The 17,867-nt window shown below is 41.5% G+C and overlaps 1 protein-coding gene across 1 annotated transcript; it reads right to left on the reverse strand.

Annotated features, from left to right (window-relative positions):
• LOC109830664 lies at window positions 15,400-17,867 on the reverse strand. The gene is made up of 3 exons (XM_020397998.1): window positions 17,777-17,867; window positions 16,646-17,709; window positions 15,400-16,326 (listed from the first exon to the last, which is right to left on the reverse strand). Exons 1-3 carry the CDS (start codon window positions 17,865-17,867, stop codon window positions 15,400-15,402), a joined length of 2,082 nt encoding a protein of 693 aa, XP_020253587.1.

Here is a 17,867-nt window from a genome sequence, read left to right on the forward strand (position 1 = left end):
GGACTCAATTGTATAAAAAAATAGTTTATCAAACCAACGAATTGAAGATACCTACAGTTAAATTTTATACGTTGATGAACCAAATAATAAAAACTATTTGGCTATTATTATATGAACTATCAAATCAAATATGAACAAATACTTAAGCAAATAAATATCGATCTATTTGTTAAATATTTAGTTTATTTTCTCACGTAGTTGAGAGAAATAAGTGTAGCAATAAATGATATTGGAAGCACCCTTGAAAATTTAGTGAAGGGGAAGTATTTATATAGTTTCATCTAGGCTGCACGCGAGTTCACCCGTGTGCAGTTAAGGTGAATCATCTAGTTTCATGTCTGCATCTATTATTGTACAGCCGCCTGTCTCCACATAACATAGTTCATAGTCGCATCTGCCATTCTTGGGATTATTTTAAAAAGATATTTTTTGCTAAATAACTAGCAAAATCGACAGTTTTGCTAATTATTTAGCAAAAACGATCTCTTTGGCCAAAAATAGATTATTTTTAAAAAAAACATCATGCTCGAGACATACAGGACTAGTAGTCCCGTATGTTTTGTGTGCACTAATCAGGCATTAAGAATAACCAAAACATACGACACTACTAGTTTTGTATGATTTGTTTGTAATCTCACAAAACGTACGGAGCTAGTAGTCCCGTACATTAAGCAAAGAGGTTGTTATTTCTGCCCAGCAAATCCACGGGTCTACTAGTCCCGTGGATTTGTTGGGCAGAGCTAAAACATGCACATCCCTCTAGCTTCATATACACATTATTTTTTGACCAAATTTTGCATAAAAATATAGCATTCACATCGTATACGTTGATAAAAGTTATAAATTCACAACATCACAACACAATAGATACGTCAAATACATATCAATACGACAAAATACTCTAAATAAATCCAAATTCTAGGAAATAAACAGATGATAATAACACATTTAATCAAGGGAAAATCTTTTTTTAACCCAAAGTTTTACTTCAACTTATTTTTAAACCCATCTTCTTTCATTATGATCCATACACCCAAAATACAACACCCACTTATTTATAAACCCAAAGTATCAAATACACCATATTTCTGGTGCTCCTCCCACTAAAAAAAAACCCTAAAACACTCAAAAACACTCGACTACTGACGCATCGTGTTTATTGGCCGATTATCCACCGCGTCGGGCTGTCCTCGTTGAATTTCGAAGCTTCAGGCAAAGTATAGCACTTTACGGGAAAGTATAGCACCTTATGGCCAAAGTATAGCACCTTATGGCAAAGTATAGCACCTTATGGGCAAAGTATAGCACCTTAAGGTCAAAGTATAGCACCTTATGCTCTCTAAAAATTCTGCACATCAAGTTGTCGAGAACCATTTTAGTTTTTTTCCCTGCAACGAAAACATTCGACGATCGACGCATCGTATTTATTGGCCAATCATCTACCGCGTCGGGCGGTCCTCGCTGAATTTCGAAACTTCAGGCAAAGTATAGCACTTTATGGGGAAATATAGCACCTTATGACCAAAGTATAGCACATTATGGCAAAATATAGCACCTTATGGCAAAATATAGCACCTTATAGGCAAAGTATAGCACCTTATACCCAAAGTATAGCACCTTATCTCTCAGGCGGTCCTCGCTAAATTTCAAAGCTGCAGAATTTCCAGAGAGCATAAGGTGCTATACTTTGGGCATAGGGTGCTATACTTTGCCCATAAGGTGCTATACTTTGTCATAAGGTGCTATACTTTGGCCATAAAGTGCTATACTTTCCCGTAAAGTGCTATACTTTGCCTGAAGCTTCGAAATTCAACGAGGACAGCCCGACGCGGTGGATAATCGGCCAATAAACACGATGCGTCAGTAGTCGAGTGTTTTTGAGTGTTTTAGGGTTTTTTTGAGTGGGAGGAGCACCAGAAATATGGTGTATTTGATACTTTGGCTTTATAAATAAGTGATACTTTGGGTTTATAAATAAGTGGGTGTTGTATTTTGGGTCTATGGATCATAATGAAAGAAGGTGGGTTTAAAAATAAGTTGGAGTAAAACTTTGGGTTAAAAGAAGATTTTCCCTTTAATCAATCCACAACATCACAACACAATAGATACGTCATATGCATATCAATACAACAAAATACTCTTGTAGGCATCGAAAATTGCCTATAGGTCTCCACGAACAGCTCAGTGTTAAGGAACGACAATGAACATCACTATCTGGTTCACAGGAGTTCGACTGATGTCGGTGAACGCTTGAAGTGAACCGACGAACTACGTGAGCTGACAGGATTTCGGAATAACGAAGACACAGGCTAATCGAGAACCCCGCGATGTTTACAAAAGGAACAACGCCCTTCGTGTCTCATGCATTCAACAGATGATCTAATCATTGGAGTTTATAGAACACCTCGTCGGCTTCCCAACTCAATTTGAATCGTTCAAATCCAAGTTCGGATGAAGAAGTTACGGAGAAAACGAACAAACGGGCATAACGGAACGTCTCAGGCTGAACTGGGACACCCGAGGTGTCTCGGACATTGTGGAGCTGTTTTGACCATGATCCGTTTTGAATATGAAGAAACTCAAAATAGGAAAGTTGTAGATATTTTTGTTAGCTTTCCATCAAATCCGGAATCAGATCATTTGGAGGTCATATGAGGAAGTTATGACTAAAATAGCGCCGAGACATCCTTGGGGTGTCTTGACTTGGCCGAGACACCCTAAAGTGTCTCAGAAATTGTGGAGCTTTTTTGATCATGATTCGTTTTGAATCTGAAGAAACTCAAAATGGGAAAGTTGTAGATATTTTTGTCAGATTTCCATTAAATCCAGAATCGGATCATTTGGAGGTCATATGAGGAAGGTATGACTAAAATAGCGCCAAGACACCCTTGGGGTGTCTTGACTTGGCCGAGACACCCTAAAGTGTCTCGGAACTTGTGGAGCTTTTTTGACCATGATCCGTTTTGAATCTGAAGAAACTCAAAATAGGAAAGTTGTAGATATGTTTGTCAGATTTCCATCAAATCTGGAATCAGATCATTTGGAGGTCATATGAGGAAGTTATGACTAAAATAGCGCCAAGACACCCTTGGGGTGTCTTGACTTGGCCGAGACACCCTAAGGTGTCTCGGAACTTGTAGAGCTTTTTTGATCATGATCCGTTTTGAATCTAAAGAAACTCAAAACAGGAAAGTTGTAGATATTTTTTTCATCTTTCTATCAAATCCAGAATCAGATCATTTGGATGTCATATGAGGAAGTTATGACCAAAATACTGAAGAGGGTACAGGCTGTCTCGTACTTGGGACGTGTTTTTGACGATTTTCGATCAGTTTTAACCGCTCCGTTATCCCCTCAAGCCTATAAATACAAGCCTTAGGCCTCATTTTTAAGATCTGGAATTTTGGAGAATAGGCGAAGCCCTGCCGGAGCGAAGAGTGATCGAGCACTTCAGCACGAGAGGGTTCTTCATCAGATCTACATCACCCGCATCCGTTCCTTAGCATTACCCCTCGTCGGTAATCCTAAGAAGAGCAAATATCTCGCTTTTTCCGAGATAGGTGCTTCAGTTTCTAGATCTCCTCGCGGATCGACGAAGCTCTGAACCAGATCTGATTGCCAGGTGGTCCACGGATATCGACGTCCCCGTCACAGGCTAAAGACCCACGCAAGCAAGAGACGATAAACGGATCTTGCGTTTATTTTCAAGAAAGTTGTAATTTTTATTTCTTTGTTGTTTGAATTTATTTGTAACGTTTGAAGTTTTAATGAAATCAATGATGAAGGAAACTTTTGACGAAAACAAGCTGGCGATCACAGTGGGAGCCAACGGCCTCGTTGCCGAGGCCGTCATGACGCAACCGACTTTCAAGATCCGGGTGAACGAAGAGATCGAATACGAGTTCGATCAACAGAAGTTTGAAGAGTATCTCTCTTCCTCCTCCTCCAGATCCGCCTCTCCAAACAGGCGCAGGAAGATTTCATCTTCCTAAAGTGCTCGCGGGCCCTTAGGATCGAAGATCCAAGATCCCCTCGCCGCCGTTGCACTTACTCACCGCGACGCTCCAATGACGTCTAACGTGGTCGAAGTTGCAGATCCAGTTCTCCCTTCTGCCGCGAAGTCAACGGCTGAAGTTGTTCCAACCTTGTCGAAGAGGGCGCGCCAAAGGCGGCGTCAGCGCCTTACGCGACAACTGGCCAAGGCCGCAGAATCGATGGACGGGATCCGCTACAATGAGGATCTAAAGTCCAGACAGCGCCGAGAGCAACAACGGCGAACAACCAACTCCTCTTTCAAGACAGAAACGAACGAATGGGTTCGTGTCACGAGGACTCGCTCAACCCTCGAAGAGCGAATCAAGAAACGCCGCGCATTGCTCGCGCATGCTCGAGTCCTTCTGCAGAAAGCAGAGGAGATGCAGAAAGAAGAGACGGTCAAGAAGCCGTCAAAACACAAGCGGATGTGGGTGCCAAAGGCAAAAGAGGACGGAATTGCCGTCCAACCTTCATCAAATCCAGATCTCGTTTCCCTTGCCCCCGCACCTCCGGTGGAGTCAGGTAAGAACGTGGATCCTTCAAGATCCAGGGTTCCTTTGAAAGGTCGCCTCGGTCCTTTACCGGAGAACCGAGGTAAAGCACCTGTCAAGGAACGATTGGGACCGTTGAAAGGTCCCCAAATAACAAACCAGACTGGGGGTCGTACCAATCCCCCCAAGAAAGATAACAAAGGGAAAGCCCCTGTCACCGACCGTAACGGATTGCGGATCGAAGTTCAAGAGCCCGTTAAGTTTTCACGCTCGCGAAAGCGTAGACTTGAACGAGCGACTTTTGAAAACGCTAATAAAGCGTCGTATCCCCAGAGGGAAGCACATTCGTCTGATGATGATGGTGTTATACCTGGGAAGTCAGGCCAACACTCTGTGGGTTGCTCCAGTTATCAAACTGATGAGTTGTACTATAGAGCTGGGGATACGAGTAAGTCTCGAAAGAGAGATGCTCGAGACACGGAATCTCACTGTCCGTGTGCTAATATAATCAAGGCGGTGCTATCAGAATGCTGCTGCACTAAAGCCCCAAGGAGAGTTTCGGTGTTCGAGAGAATTTCCATCGGAACATCCAAGATCAAACCAAGGCGTTCCCGTAGGAAGAAGCCTGTCCGCCAAGAAGACGAACTCCTAGAGGTGTCTGCTAATATGACCGGCAGAGGGAAATCGACGCGACACTCTAACTCAGATCAGCTTGCCGAAGTATCCCAGCGCATGACTCGATTGCGAGCAGGGATCAATAGGCGAAAGAATTACCAAAGAATGCAAAAGGGACTTCCTTTGGAAGAGGAGGCGTCAGATGCTGGTTCGGACTCCTACTCGGCTATAGCATCCGATGACACAGCGTCTAGTGCGGGACAGCCCTATGAGTCGCTTATGATTAGTGCCGAACAAGTAATCAAGATGCTTGAAGATGCCTTGACTAAGCAGAAGGAAGCTTTCAAGTTCGAGATGGAGATGGCCATGCAGCAGATGAGAGAGATGCATGACCAGCAAATAGCGGCACTAACAACTCACCAAGGAGAACCCAGTCGTCGCAATAATCCGAATCAAGAGGTGAATGAACGGGAAGAAGATAATACCAACATGAACATCCCTCCCGTCAACAACAATAATGGAGGTGGTCCCTCGGATGATAATGCGAAAGAGGATCACGTTACCTCTCCCCGAAACCACTCGAAGACAGATACGAGTGAAGACAAGAAAATGAAGGACTTGGAGAGCAAAATCAACGCGTTGATGAATGCTCAAGAAGTGAAGAGGTCCGGCATACCATGTCCATACCCAAGGGAGTGGGAATCAATTCCATATCCGGCAAAGTTCAATTTAATCAACTTTACGCCGTTTGATGGAAAGGGTTCCCCTACCCAACACTTAATATATTTTAAGTCCCACTTAGGAATAATCTCCGGGAATGAACCCTTAATGGTGCGGTCATTCGTTGGCACTCTTCGCGGAGCGGCCTTCGATTGGTATCGTCGCCTCAAGCCGGGGAGTATCAATAGTTGGGACGATATGGAGGATATGTTTCTGACTTCTTCGACGACGACACTGAGGTCTCAATCAGCACTCTGTTTGAGGAGAAGCAGAAGAATGGTGAGACAGTCGAAAACTTCGTGAAAAGATTCCGAAATAAAGCAATGAATTGCAGGGATCCGGTCAGCGAAGATTTCATCCTCGAGACCTGTCATAACAATCTTTCATTGGACATCCTGGAAGCTATGGGAATGGCACCGCCAAAGACCTGGAAGGATCTGAAGGTGCGAGGAGAAAGAGCCGAACGATTCCGTAAAAGGAAGAAGGCGGAAAGGGGCCAAATAGCAAATAATGCCCCGCAACAGAACTTTGTCCCTAAAGGAAAAGCACATGCGAATGCTGTGGACGCGAATCAAACATTCGAGGTGCAAGCGCAACCGCAACAGCGACAACAAAAGGCGCCTCAACAATTAAGGTCACAACAGCAATCCCGAAGGCAGCAAAAGACTTCGGAACCAAAACTCCAAAAAGAGTACTCCTTCAAAGACGAAGATGTTCCAGCCATCTTCGAATCACTCCTTAAAAATAACAAGATCAAGCTGCCACCGATCACGAATCAGGAGGAAGCTGACAATACTACGGATCCGAAGTACTGCGCATACCACAGGAGGATCCTTCATCCCACCAAGGCCTGCTTTACTTTATGAAGGTAACAAGATCAAGCTACCACCTATCACAAATCAGGAGGAAGCTGACAACACTACGGACCCAAAGTACTGTGCATACCACAGGAGGGTCGTTCATCCCACCAAGGATTGCTTTGCTCTCAAGAATAGCATTCAGACCTTGGTTGAAGCCGGCGTCATAACGCTAGAGTAAACCAGTTGAGAACGGCAACACTCCGAAGAGTATACGAGTATAAACTGCTTCTCAATCCTCCAACAGGTGCATGAGGTTAAACTGCTCCCTACATACTTCAATAGGTATATGAGTCTAAACTGTTTCCCACTTTTGACGGGAAGTTCCTGGAGAATATTACGCTAATATTCTTAAGGATAACCCGGTCAGGTAACTAAGAATAATATCCGAACCAGTTCCGCAGAGGAAGCTGGGGGTGAACGATTTATGTAACGGGAAGTTCCTAGAGAGCCATATATTCTCAAGGATAACCTGAACATGCGATTGAGGATAACGTACTCCTCGTTACACCCAGTTTTGCAAGAAAGCTGGGGGTGGATAATTCGTGTAACGGGAAGTTCCCGAAAGAATGTTAATACTCTTAGGGATCACCCGATCAATATGAACAAAGTGATGAACACTAAGTCCCCTACCGATCAGACTAATTGACGGTGGGACCACCAAATTCTATCAAGTTCAATCCATTCAAACTTCCGCTATGTTCGTGCACTCAACACTTTCATAGTTAGAGTCCGGATATAATCTGGTCAAACCTTCATACAGTTAGGACCACAACCAAAATCCCCTCTCGATTCCCCCAATGAACGAGAGGTCCACAAATCGAGCGATCAAACCTTCCTACAGTTAGGATCGTCTCAAACCTCCCAATTGGTCAAACCTTCCTACAGTTAGGACCACAACCAAAATCCCCCTCTCGATTCCCCCAATGAACGAGAGGTCCACAAATTGAGCGATCAAACCTTCCTACAGTTAGGATCATCTCAAACTCCTGCTTGGTCAAACCTTCCTACAGTTAGGACCAAAACCATAAATTCACTCTCGATAAACGAGAAATTCACCTTTAGTTCGGTAATCAAACCTTCGGACAGTTAGGATTATCCTACTTTTGTTCTTTTTCCACCAAACCTATAAAAGTTAGGGTCGAAATTGGGCTTTCTCCTCAATGAATGAGGGATTCTTTTGATTCAAATGACCAATCCTATAAAAGTTAAGGCCATTTGAACTTTTCCGATTCTCGGAGTGGAGATCCCACTCTTAGTTTCATCTTTTCGGATTCTGGGGGTGGAGATCCCACCTTGAGTTTCCTTTCCGACTGTAGATAGAATATAAAATTCTTCCTCTTCAGTCCCGGGAGATAGAATATAAAATTCTTCCTCTCCCGTTTCCCAATCCGTCTTTATTTTGATAAAAGACACAATTCCCAACTTCCAATCCGGGCACTTTGTGCACGGGGAATGTTATCTCAACTCCTAAATAGAGATAAGTCTACGCCTAACACGCGTTGCCGGTTTAGTCTTTCACCGATTGAAAAAGACACCAATGTCTAAACCTGGGGAATTTTATCCCGAAGCCTAAGAAGGGATGAGTCCACACCTAACACGTGTGGCCGGGTAGCCTATTCACGTAACAAAGACGAAGCCTATGTATTCGACATCATAGCACGAAGTCTAAGAGAATTCACTCTCTTAGCATAATGTTACATGCGGAACGGATTTAGACAATCCGCATGCTAGCCCGATTTCAAACGGTAATCGGTAAAGGCACATCAAACCCGTTGAGGGCTGGAGGTTTGCCAAAAATTCCAAAGTCTATGTCTAACACGCATGGCCGGTTTAGTCTTTCGCCGATTGGAAAATACACTAGGGTCTAAACCTGGAGAATTTTATCCCGAAGCCTAAGAAGGGATAAGTCGTCGTCTAGTACACGGCGCGGGGTACCTTTTCCCTATAAAAAAATGGTTAAGTCTATGTATTAAAAGTCATAGCATTAAGCCTAAGAAAAGCAATTCTCTTAGCACAACGTTACATGTGAGACGAGTTTTAATAATTCACATGCTAGTCTGATTCAAACGGTAATCGGTAAAGACATATCAAACCCGTTGATGGCTGAGAATTTGCCAAAAATTCTATAAGTGCGAGTCATTGATGCATCAGCTCTATTAGTTGGTCTCGTGACTCGATTATCCAACAACATTAAAATAAGATCCACAAATGCAGATGAATTAGCTTTAACAGTTGGTCCTGCAACCCCGACACTTGGGACCGCCGTGCTCCAATACCTTAAGAGCTTAAACTGTGCATACTCCAGTAAACGTACGAGTATAAACTGTGTCAACGTTCGACATTCGAAACCTTAGGGTCAACGCTGGTCAACGTGTAACCCTAGGTCAACGCCAGTCAACGCGTTGCGATCAAAAAGTCAATGTTCGACGTTTGAAACCCTATGGTCAATGCCGGTCAACGCGTAACCCTAGGTCAACGCCGGTCAACGCGTTGTGACAAAAAGTCAACATTCAGTAATCTGAAACCCTAAGTCAGCACAATGTGACAGAGGTAGTCAGTTCAAAGTCAACTCAATGACACGAGCCAAACTCAATTCATCACGATAATCTGAAACCTTAAGTCAGCACAATATGACAGAGATAGTCAATTCAAAGTCAACTCAATGACACGAGCCAAACTCAACTCACAAGTGATAGACTCGAGATTCCGACGACGGCCAGGCGATAAACGCAGTGTCGGAAGAACTTCGGTTATTCGTCAAAGCATCGAATAGACCGAAAATCGAAGGAGCCAAGAGTTAAAGCTAACTACAGGTCCTTTACGCCGACTAAAAGCTGGATCAATCACATCCAAAGTATTCCAGCCTCTTCTATAAAAGAAACGAGTCTGGAACGCTTTGGAGGGGGTATCTGTAGGCATCGAAAATTACCTATAGGTCAGGAGTTCGACTGATGTCGGTGAACGTTTGAAGTGAACCGATGAACTACGTGAGCTGACAGGATTTCGGAATAACGAAGACACAGGCTAATCGAGAACCCCGTGATGTTTACAAAAGGAACAACGCCCTTCGTGTCTCATGCATTCAACAGATGATCTAATCATTGGAGCTTATAGAACACCTCGTCGGCTTCCCAACGCAATTTGAATCGTTCAAATCCAAGTTTGGATGAAGAAGTTACGGCGAAAACGAACAAACGGGCATAACGGAACGTCTCAGGCTGAACTGGGACACCCGAGGTGTCTCGGACATTGTGGAGCTGTTTTGACCATGATCCGTTTTGAATATGAAGAAACTCAAAATAGTAAAGTTGTAGATATTTTTGTCAGCTTTCCATCAAATCCAGAATCAGATCATTTGGAGGTAATATGAGGAAGTTATGACTAAAATAGCTCCGAGACACCCTTGGGGTGTCTTGACTTGGCCGAGACACCCTAAAGTGTCTCGGAACTTGTGGAGCTTTTTTGACCATGATCCGTTTTGAATCTGAAGAAACTCAAAATAGGGAAGTTGTAGATATTTTTGTCAGCTTTCCATCAAATCTGGAATCAGATCATTTGGAGGTCATATGAGGAAGTTATGACTAAAATAGAGCCAAGACACCCTTGGGGTGTCTTGACTTGGCCGAGACACCCTAAAGTATCTCGGAACTTGTGGAGCTTTTTTGACCATAATCCGTTTTGAATCTGAAGAAACTCAAAATAAGAAAGTTGTAGATATTTTTATCAGCTTTCCATAAAATCTAGAATCAGATTATTTGGAGGTCATATGAGGAAGGTATGACTAAAATAGCGCCAAGACACCCTTGGGGTGTCTTGACTTGGCCGAGACACCCTAAAGTGTCTCGGAACTTGTGGAGCTTTTTTGACCATAATCCGTTTTGAATCTGAAGAAACGCAAAATAGGAAAGTTGTAGATATTTTTGTCAGATTTCCATCAAATCCGGAATAAGATCATTTGAAGATCATATGAGGAAGTTATGACTAAAATAGCGCCGAGATACCATTGGAGTGTCTTGACTTAGCCGAGACACCCTAAGGTGTCTCGGAACTTGTGGAGCTTTTTTTTATCATGATCCGTTTTGAATCTAAAGAAACTCAAAACAGGAAAGTTATAGATATTTTTGTTAGCTTTCTATCAAATCCAGAATCAGATCATTTGGATGTCATATGAGGAAGTTATGACCAAAATACTGAAGAGGGTACAGGCTCTCTCGCACTTGGGACGTGTTTTTGACGATTTTCGATCAGTTTTAACCGCTCCGTTATCCCCTCAAGCCTATAAATACAAACCTTAGGCCTCATTTTTTAAGATCTGGAATTTTGGAGAATAGGCGAAGCCCTGCCGGAGCGAAGAGTGATCGAGCACTTCAGTTTTTAAGATCTGGAATTTTGGAGAATAGGCGAAGCCCTGCCGGAGCGAAGAGTGATCGAGCACTTCAGCACGAGAGGGTTCTTCATCAGATCTACATCACCCGCATCCGTTCCTTAGCATTACCCCTCGTCGGTAATCCTAAGAAGAGCAAATATCTCGCTTTTTCCGAGATAGGCACTTTAATTTCTAGATCTCCTCGCGGATCGACGAAGCTCTGAACCAGATCTGATTGCCAGGTGGTCCACGGATATCGACGTCCCCGTCACAGGCTAAAGACCTACGCAAGCAAGAGACGATAAACGGATCTTGTGTTTATTTTCAAGAAAGTTATAATTTTTAATTCTTTGTTATTTGAATTCATTTGTAACGTTTGAAGTTTAATGAAATCAATGATGAATGCAACTTTTGACGAAAACAACTCTAAACAAATCCAAATGTATCAAGACTATCCATATTGATTTATAGTCTAAGCTAAACAAATCCAAATGTATCAAGTCTATCCATACGACAATATATAGTCTATAAGTAGAAAAGCTAACAACCTAAAAGTCCGCTTCTCCTCCGTTGTCTCCCTCTTCGCACCCGCTCAGATCGGCGGCAACCTCCTTCGACTTGAGTTTGTATTTGCTCGCTCTCCAGTTGTGTGTTGGGCTATAACGGACCAGCTTGCTGTGACGGACCAGCTTCATCGTCGTGCATGCAAGATCCACCAAATCTTTGTCGGTGTGCATATACTCTCTCCTCATCCGCCACTTGCTCACGACCTTCATGCTGATCCTCATGAGTTTGATGGAAAGCTCTACGAACCCTCGCCACTATCTGATGCAATATCGATACGTGTACTGAATCTCCTATGGCGGAAGGTATGCCCTCATTTGCAATCCCCTCTATATATCGTCCACAGCGCCTATCTACAATTATATAAAAAGATATAATGATATATATAAGAAACCAAAAGGTAACAAGAGATTGAAAACACTATTATAATTTTTGCAATTTACTTACCCATTCTCTTTCATCTACCCCTCTTGGTACATATCTTGCTTGTTGGGAGTGAATCTCTATTTCGTCGATTGGAGACATGGTTTGAGTGATTATCCAACATTTGGTAATCCCCCAATACCATCTAATGTAATCGACTTCCTCCATCGGAGGATAAAGCTGCTTGACAATAAGTTGATGCCGATCATTCCATCTAGTAATGTATGATTGATGCACATACCGCTAGTCAATCTGATGCCCACCCTTAAACACATTTCTCTCTATTTTTCTGACATATTGTAGAGCGTGCTGTGCGGATCCAAACTATCTAAGCACGCGATCCAACATGTGCATCTCCACAATTTTGAAACAAACGAGAGGAACTCTAGCTCTCCATATACCGTGTCCCTCTATACAAATCAGCGATAGATGAGGTAGGTAAGATGTGTATGGCTGCCACTCGAACTGCAAAATATTAGTTTGAGGCTTTCAATAATGATTAGTTTAATACCAAGCTGAGTAATACCGATCATAAAGCAACCTAGCACCACCATCTTGACTGGAACTAGCCTCTAAAACATGTTCACATGACAGTTTTTGTAATTATGGTATATTACAAGTACAACTGCATTGCTGATTATAGAGATGGACGGTGTAAGTAAGTACCTTCATAATCTTTAACCTCCCATTTATTATCGTTGAATTGCTCAATTCTATATGTTCTTACGACCACAATCCTTTTCTGTAATATTATCTTATTTTTTGGAGTGCACTTACTCGTCCAATTTGCACCATCACTACGTTTCTTTTTTTTTTGGTCAATGAAATAAATTTTATTCATCACCAAAATATTGAAATAAAAGAGCAACAAGAACTACCAGAACTTTGTCTGGCAAACAAAAGACTGAAACCTATCTACATTTTACAATTTTGCTACTTCTTCTCTTAAGTATTCAGGAACATCATCATTAAGAGCTTTCAAGAGTAATGAAATCTTAATTTCCTTGATAAGCTGGTCAGGGCTGCGGGTTCTTTGTTGGAAAATCCTCAAATTTCTCTCCTTCCATATCCAATAAACTGCTCTAGATAACATCATTCTCTTGAGTTTTTTCATGAATCCAAGAACCCTCAAATTGTTGCTATACCATCTCATTACCTGACTCCAGCAGCAGGATCTCCAAGTAAACTTCATCCATGCCATCAGATTAATCCAAACATAAGAAGAAAATCGACATTCAAAGAACAGGTGTTCTCTAGATTCAGGTTGACTAACAGAATCAGCACAAAGCACACACTGGTTGATTTCCAATATACCCATACGACACAATCTGTCTTTAGTCAGAAGCTTTGATAGAGTAGCAAGCCATAGGATTATCGAATGCTTGGGATAATGCAAACCACCCCAAACTGTTTTCGCCCAGGGTACAGCTGCTGAAGATTGGGAGATAGTGTTATAGACAGATGAAATTTTTATTTTTCCATTGCTGTGACAGTTAGCAATAGCTCTGAGTAGGTTGTGCACATTCCCAAATCTTCTCAATACCAAATCCCTCACCTTTAGGATTTGTCTCCACATCCACGAATCACTTTTCTTCGGTTGAACTTGCCAAATTTCCAGTTGCTTTAAGTAATTTTCGTGTACCCATTTAATCCACAATAGGTCTTTTTTAGTGTGTATCATCCATAGCCACTTGATTGCTGCAGCATGATTCCACAGCTTAGAGGAGAATAGCCCCAAACCTCCTAAGTTTTTATCCTTGCAGACTTCTAACCATGAGACAAGATGTATTTTACTTCCCCATAAGAAAGCAACACAAAGCATATCAATTTTTTCCAACACCCTTATCGGCAGAACATAGTTACTTGTCCAATATGTTTGAATTCCCAGGATAACAGTTTTTATGAGTTGAATTCTCCCCGCATAAGATAAGTTCTTCCTTCTTTGCCAGTCTTGAAGCTGATCCGAAATTTTTGAGATTAAAGATGAGCAGTCCAAGTAGGAGAGTCTTTTAGAGACCAAGGGCATGCCTAAGTATCTTATAGGTAAAGATCCCTCTGGGAATTTTAGATACGAACATATTTGAGCTTTAGCATTGTCTTCAATCCCACACAATAGCACAGAGGATTTATAGGAGTTAGCCTCTAATCCAGATACTCTACTAAACTCCTGAAGGCAGTTGTTTATTTTGACTATGGAATCCATATCAGCTCTACAAAAGAGTAATAGATCATCAGCAAAGATCAAGTGAGTAATACCCAATTTAGCACACTTTGGATGGTATTTAAACAGTCTGTCTGCGCTGAGAAGTTTGAGTTTTCTGGATAAATACTCCATACCAAGAACAAACAAATAAGAAGACAATGGATCTCCTTGCCTCAATCCTCTAGCCCCCTCAAAGTAGCCATGTAATGAGCCATTAAGTGACAGAGAGAATTTGGAAGTAGAGATGCATTCCATCACCCATTTAACCATATTATCAGGAAATCCCAAACCTGTCAGCATAGCCTTAATAAAACTCCAATTTATAGTGTCAAAGGCCTTCCTCAAATCAATGTTAAGGACAGCTCTTGGAGAGACATTCTTCCTGCCATAGTGTTTTAAGAGTTCATGCGCTAGAAGAATATTGTTAGAGATCAATCTGCCCTTAACAAATGCACTCTGAGCATCATCAATCAAATAGCCAATGACATTCTGAATTCTGGCAGCAATAATTTTAGATATTACCTTGTAGACACAGTTACAACAAGAGATAGGTCTATAATCAGATGGAGATCTTGGATTTAGAATTTTAGGGACTAGTGTGATGGAAGTTGAATTGAAGACACCAAGGAGTTTACCAGTATAGAAGAACTCTTCCACTGCTTTACACATCTCATCACCAATTACATCCCAGGCAGTTTTGAAGAATGAAGCACTAAATCCATCAGGACCAGGACTTTTATCATCAGACATAGTGAAAACAGCTAGTTTTATTTCCTCTCTTGTGACAGGAGAACCAAGGAATTCTCTTTGTTCTGATGAGAGAATAGGACCATTAGTTATAGTAGCAAGATCAGGCTCAGAAACATTTCCAGAAACTCCCAATAACCTCTTATAGTAGTTGATAAGCTCAGTGATGATTGTGTCCATATCAGAAATTCTATTCCCATCCTCAGTATACAGAGATAACACCCTATTTTGGTGTCTCCTAGCTTTCATGGCTGAATGGAAGAAGTGAGAGGATTTGTCTCCTTGAATAGCCCATTTAATGCTTGTTTCATGGCTGAATGGAAGAAGTGAGAGGATTTGTCTCCTTGAATAGCCCATTTAATGCTTGCTTTCTGCCTATAAAATGATTCTTTTGTCTCCTTGAATAGCCCATTTAATGCTTGCTTTCTGCCTATAAAATGATTCTTCACATTGAAGCAGAGTGGTATATTTCTTTAAGCAATCTTTTTCTTTGGAAATAAGGTGAGAGTTGAATAGATCAGTGTTGATCCTATTTTGAATATCAGATAGCTCCTGTTTGGCTCTTAACACCTGTTCACTAATATTCATGAAATGTCTTCTATTCAATTCTTTGAGTGCAGGTTTGAGCATTTTCAGCTTGAAGGATAGTTTGTACATATAATAACCTTGCACATCCTGCTGCCAAATAGATCTGATTAAAGGCAGGTATTCAATGTGCTTAGTCCACATTTTATAGAATTTGAATGGCTTCTTGCCCTGAAAATCATCATCTCCAACTGTAAGAAGAGCTGGAGAATGATCAGAACAGACTGGCTGTAAAAAATCTACTTGACTTGATGTATATTGCATGATCCATAACTGAGAATGATCAGAACAGACTGGCTGTAAAAAATCTACTTGACTTGATGTATATTGCATGATCCATAACTTATTGATCAAAACTCTATCTAATCTGCTCCAAATTCTACTTTCAGCTTCTTGTTTGTTATTCCATGTATAAAAGCACCCAGTAGTCTTAATATGCACCAGTTGGCTAGAGGAAATAAATTGCCGAAAATCTTCAGTGTCAGCTCCTGTAACTGGTGCACCCCCCAACCTTTCATCACCATTAGTAATGGCATTAAAATCTCCCCCAACTAGCCAGGGACAATCAACTGATGTCCTAAAGTCTTGAAGTTTCTGCCATAGTACTTTCCTTCCCTCTCTTTGATTCAAAGCATAAACCACAGTCATTAGACAAGAAAGTCTACCATCTTTTGTGTTGACTGAGCATGTCACATATTGCATTGAGGCTTTAACACACTGAATAGAAAGAATATCACTATTCCATAGAAGCCAAATCCTCCCATTTCCTGCTTCTTGGATATTAGAGATCCATTCCTAATTTTTTGCAATTTTTGAGCTATTTTATCCATATTTCCTGCAGAAAGCTTTGTTTCCAATAGGGCTATAAAAGGCAGCTTATACTCTTGAATGAATTGCTTTACAATTAAGTGTTTAGGGGACTTGTTAAAACCTCTAATATTCCAAATAGCAAAGTGCATTATTGTCCTTTCCCCCTGTCTATGCAACAGGGGTCAAAGTCTAGGGTCTGAGATTCCAATGGAGAGAAAGAAGATACCTGGGTTAGGTTCCCTGGAGTTTTTGCTAAAACTCTTCTTGCAATACTTGCCCTATTAACACTTGAAAATCCAGATGCATTGACTGTTGGAGAGGAAATTTGGTGAAAAGTTGCCAGTCCAGAATTTCCAAGTCTAATGCTATGAATATCAGACCTCATGCTCTGTGCATATTTCTCAGGTGCAGATCCCTTATCAGGAGAAACATAAGCATTTATATTTGCCTCTGATACTATTTGCACCTTTCTACTGTTTGGATGTTCTTTCATTTGCTGAGCAGATGTATCAGACAGACTAACATTAATCTGATCTCCAGAAACATGCACAGGCTCAGACAGTGCACAATTGACTTGAGCTTCAGAATTTTCCTTTCTATTAACTGGAACCCATATTTTCTTAAACTTTTGTCTTCTACAATTGTCAGTGTCATGCCCAATAATACTGTAGTTTGAACACCATCTAGGCTTAAGCTCATAGATAACCCTCTGACTGTACTTTTTCCCATCTGGCCCTTGAAAATCAACTAGGTCTGGCAGGGGGTTCTTCAGGGGCAATTGCACTTCAATTAGTACTCTAGCATAGCTAAGTCTCTGCCTAGTAGCTGTAAGCATATCAATAGTTATAGGACATCCAATTAAGCTAGAGATCTTGCTAATTCCTGTGGCACTCCACAAATTAAGTTTCAGATTTGGGAGTTGAATCCACATTGGGTATGAATAATCCTGTATTTTCTCCATTTCAATCTCAATAGACCATGGTTTTAGCATCAAAGGCCTTGAACCAAAGAACCAAGGCCCAGATTCCAAGACCTCTCTCATCTGCTGATCAGATTGGAAATCAAATAAAAAGACCCCTTGCTTAAGTAAAGAAATCTTAGGAATTGATATTTTGGCCCATGCTTTGTTGATATATGATTCCATAGATTTGAATTTTACATTCAGTCCTATAACATGTCCTACTAAGGAGTATTTCCAATAATCAACACCCTCCCTCCATTCTTCATCAGTAAAAGATACAGTTGCAGAGGGTGAAGCTGGGACAAAGTTGAGATCAAGACCTTTATTTCCTGTTATCAGAAAATAAACTCACATATGATTTCCTTACTTCCTCCCTGTCAAGAACTTCTCGCTGACCTGGAGCCTCTACATTGTTTTTCTCCTCTTCTTCTAGATTGGGATTTTCAGATCTCACGTCTTGGGAAATCCTAATATTCTCAGTCTGCAT

Source organism: Asparagus officinalis, chromosome 1 (genome assembly GCF_001876935.1).
Source record: "Asparagus officinalis chromosome 1, Aspof.V1, whole genome shotgun sequence".
In the NCBI taxonomy this organism is placed as follows: domain Eukaryota; kingdom Viridiplantae; phylum Streptophyta; class Magnoliopsida; order Asparagales; family Asparagaceae; genus Asparagus; species Asparagus officinalis.

Bases quoted from the DNA above. Each gene is read 5' to 3' on its own strand.
- LOC109830664 (XM_020397998.1), bottom strand. From the start codon at position 17,867: ATGCAGACTGAGAATATTAGGATTTCCCAAGACGTGAGATCTGAAAAT. The intron at 17,710-17,776 runs GTCAGCGAGAAG...TTCTGATAACAG, and splicing joins AAACAATGTAGAGGCTCCAG to GAAATAAAGGTCTTGATCTC. The intron at 16,327-16,645 runs GTATCTTCTTTC...CTTTCTATTCAG, and splicing joins CTCCAGGGAACCTAACCCAG to TGTGTTAAAGCCTCAATGCA.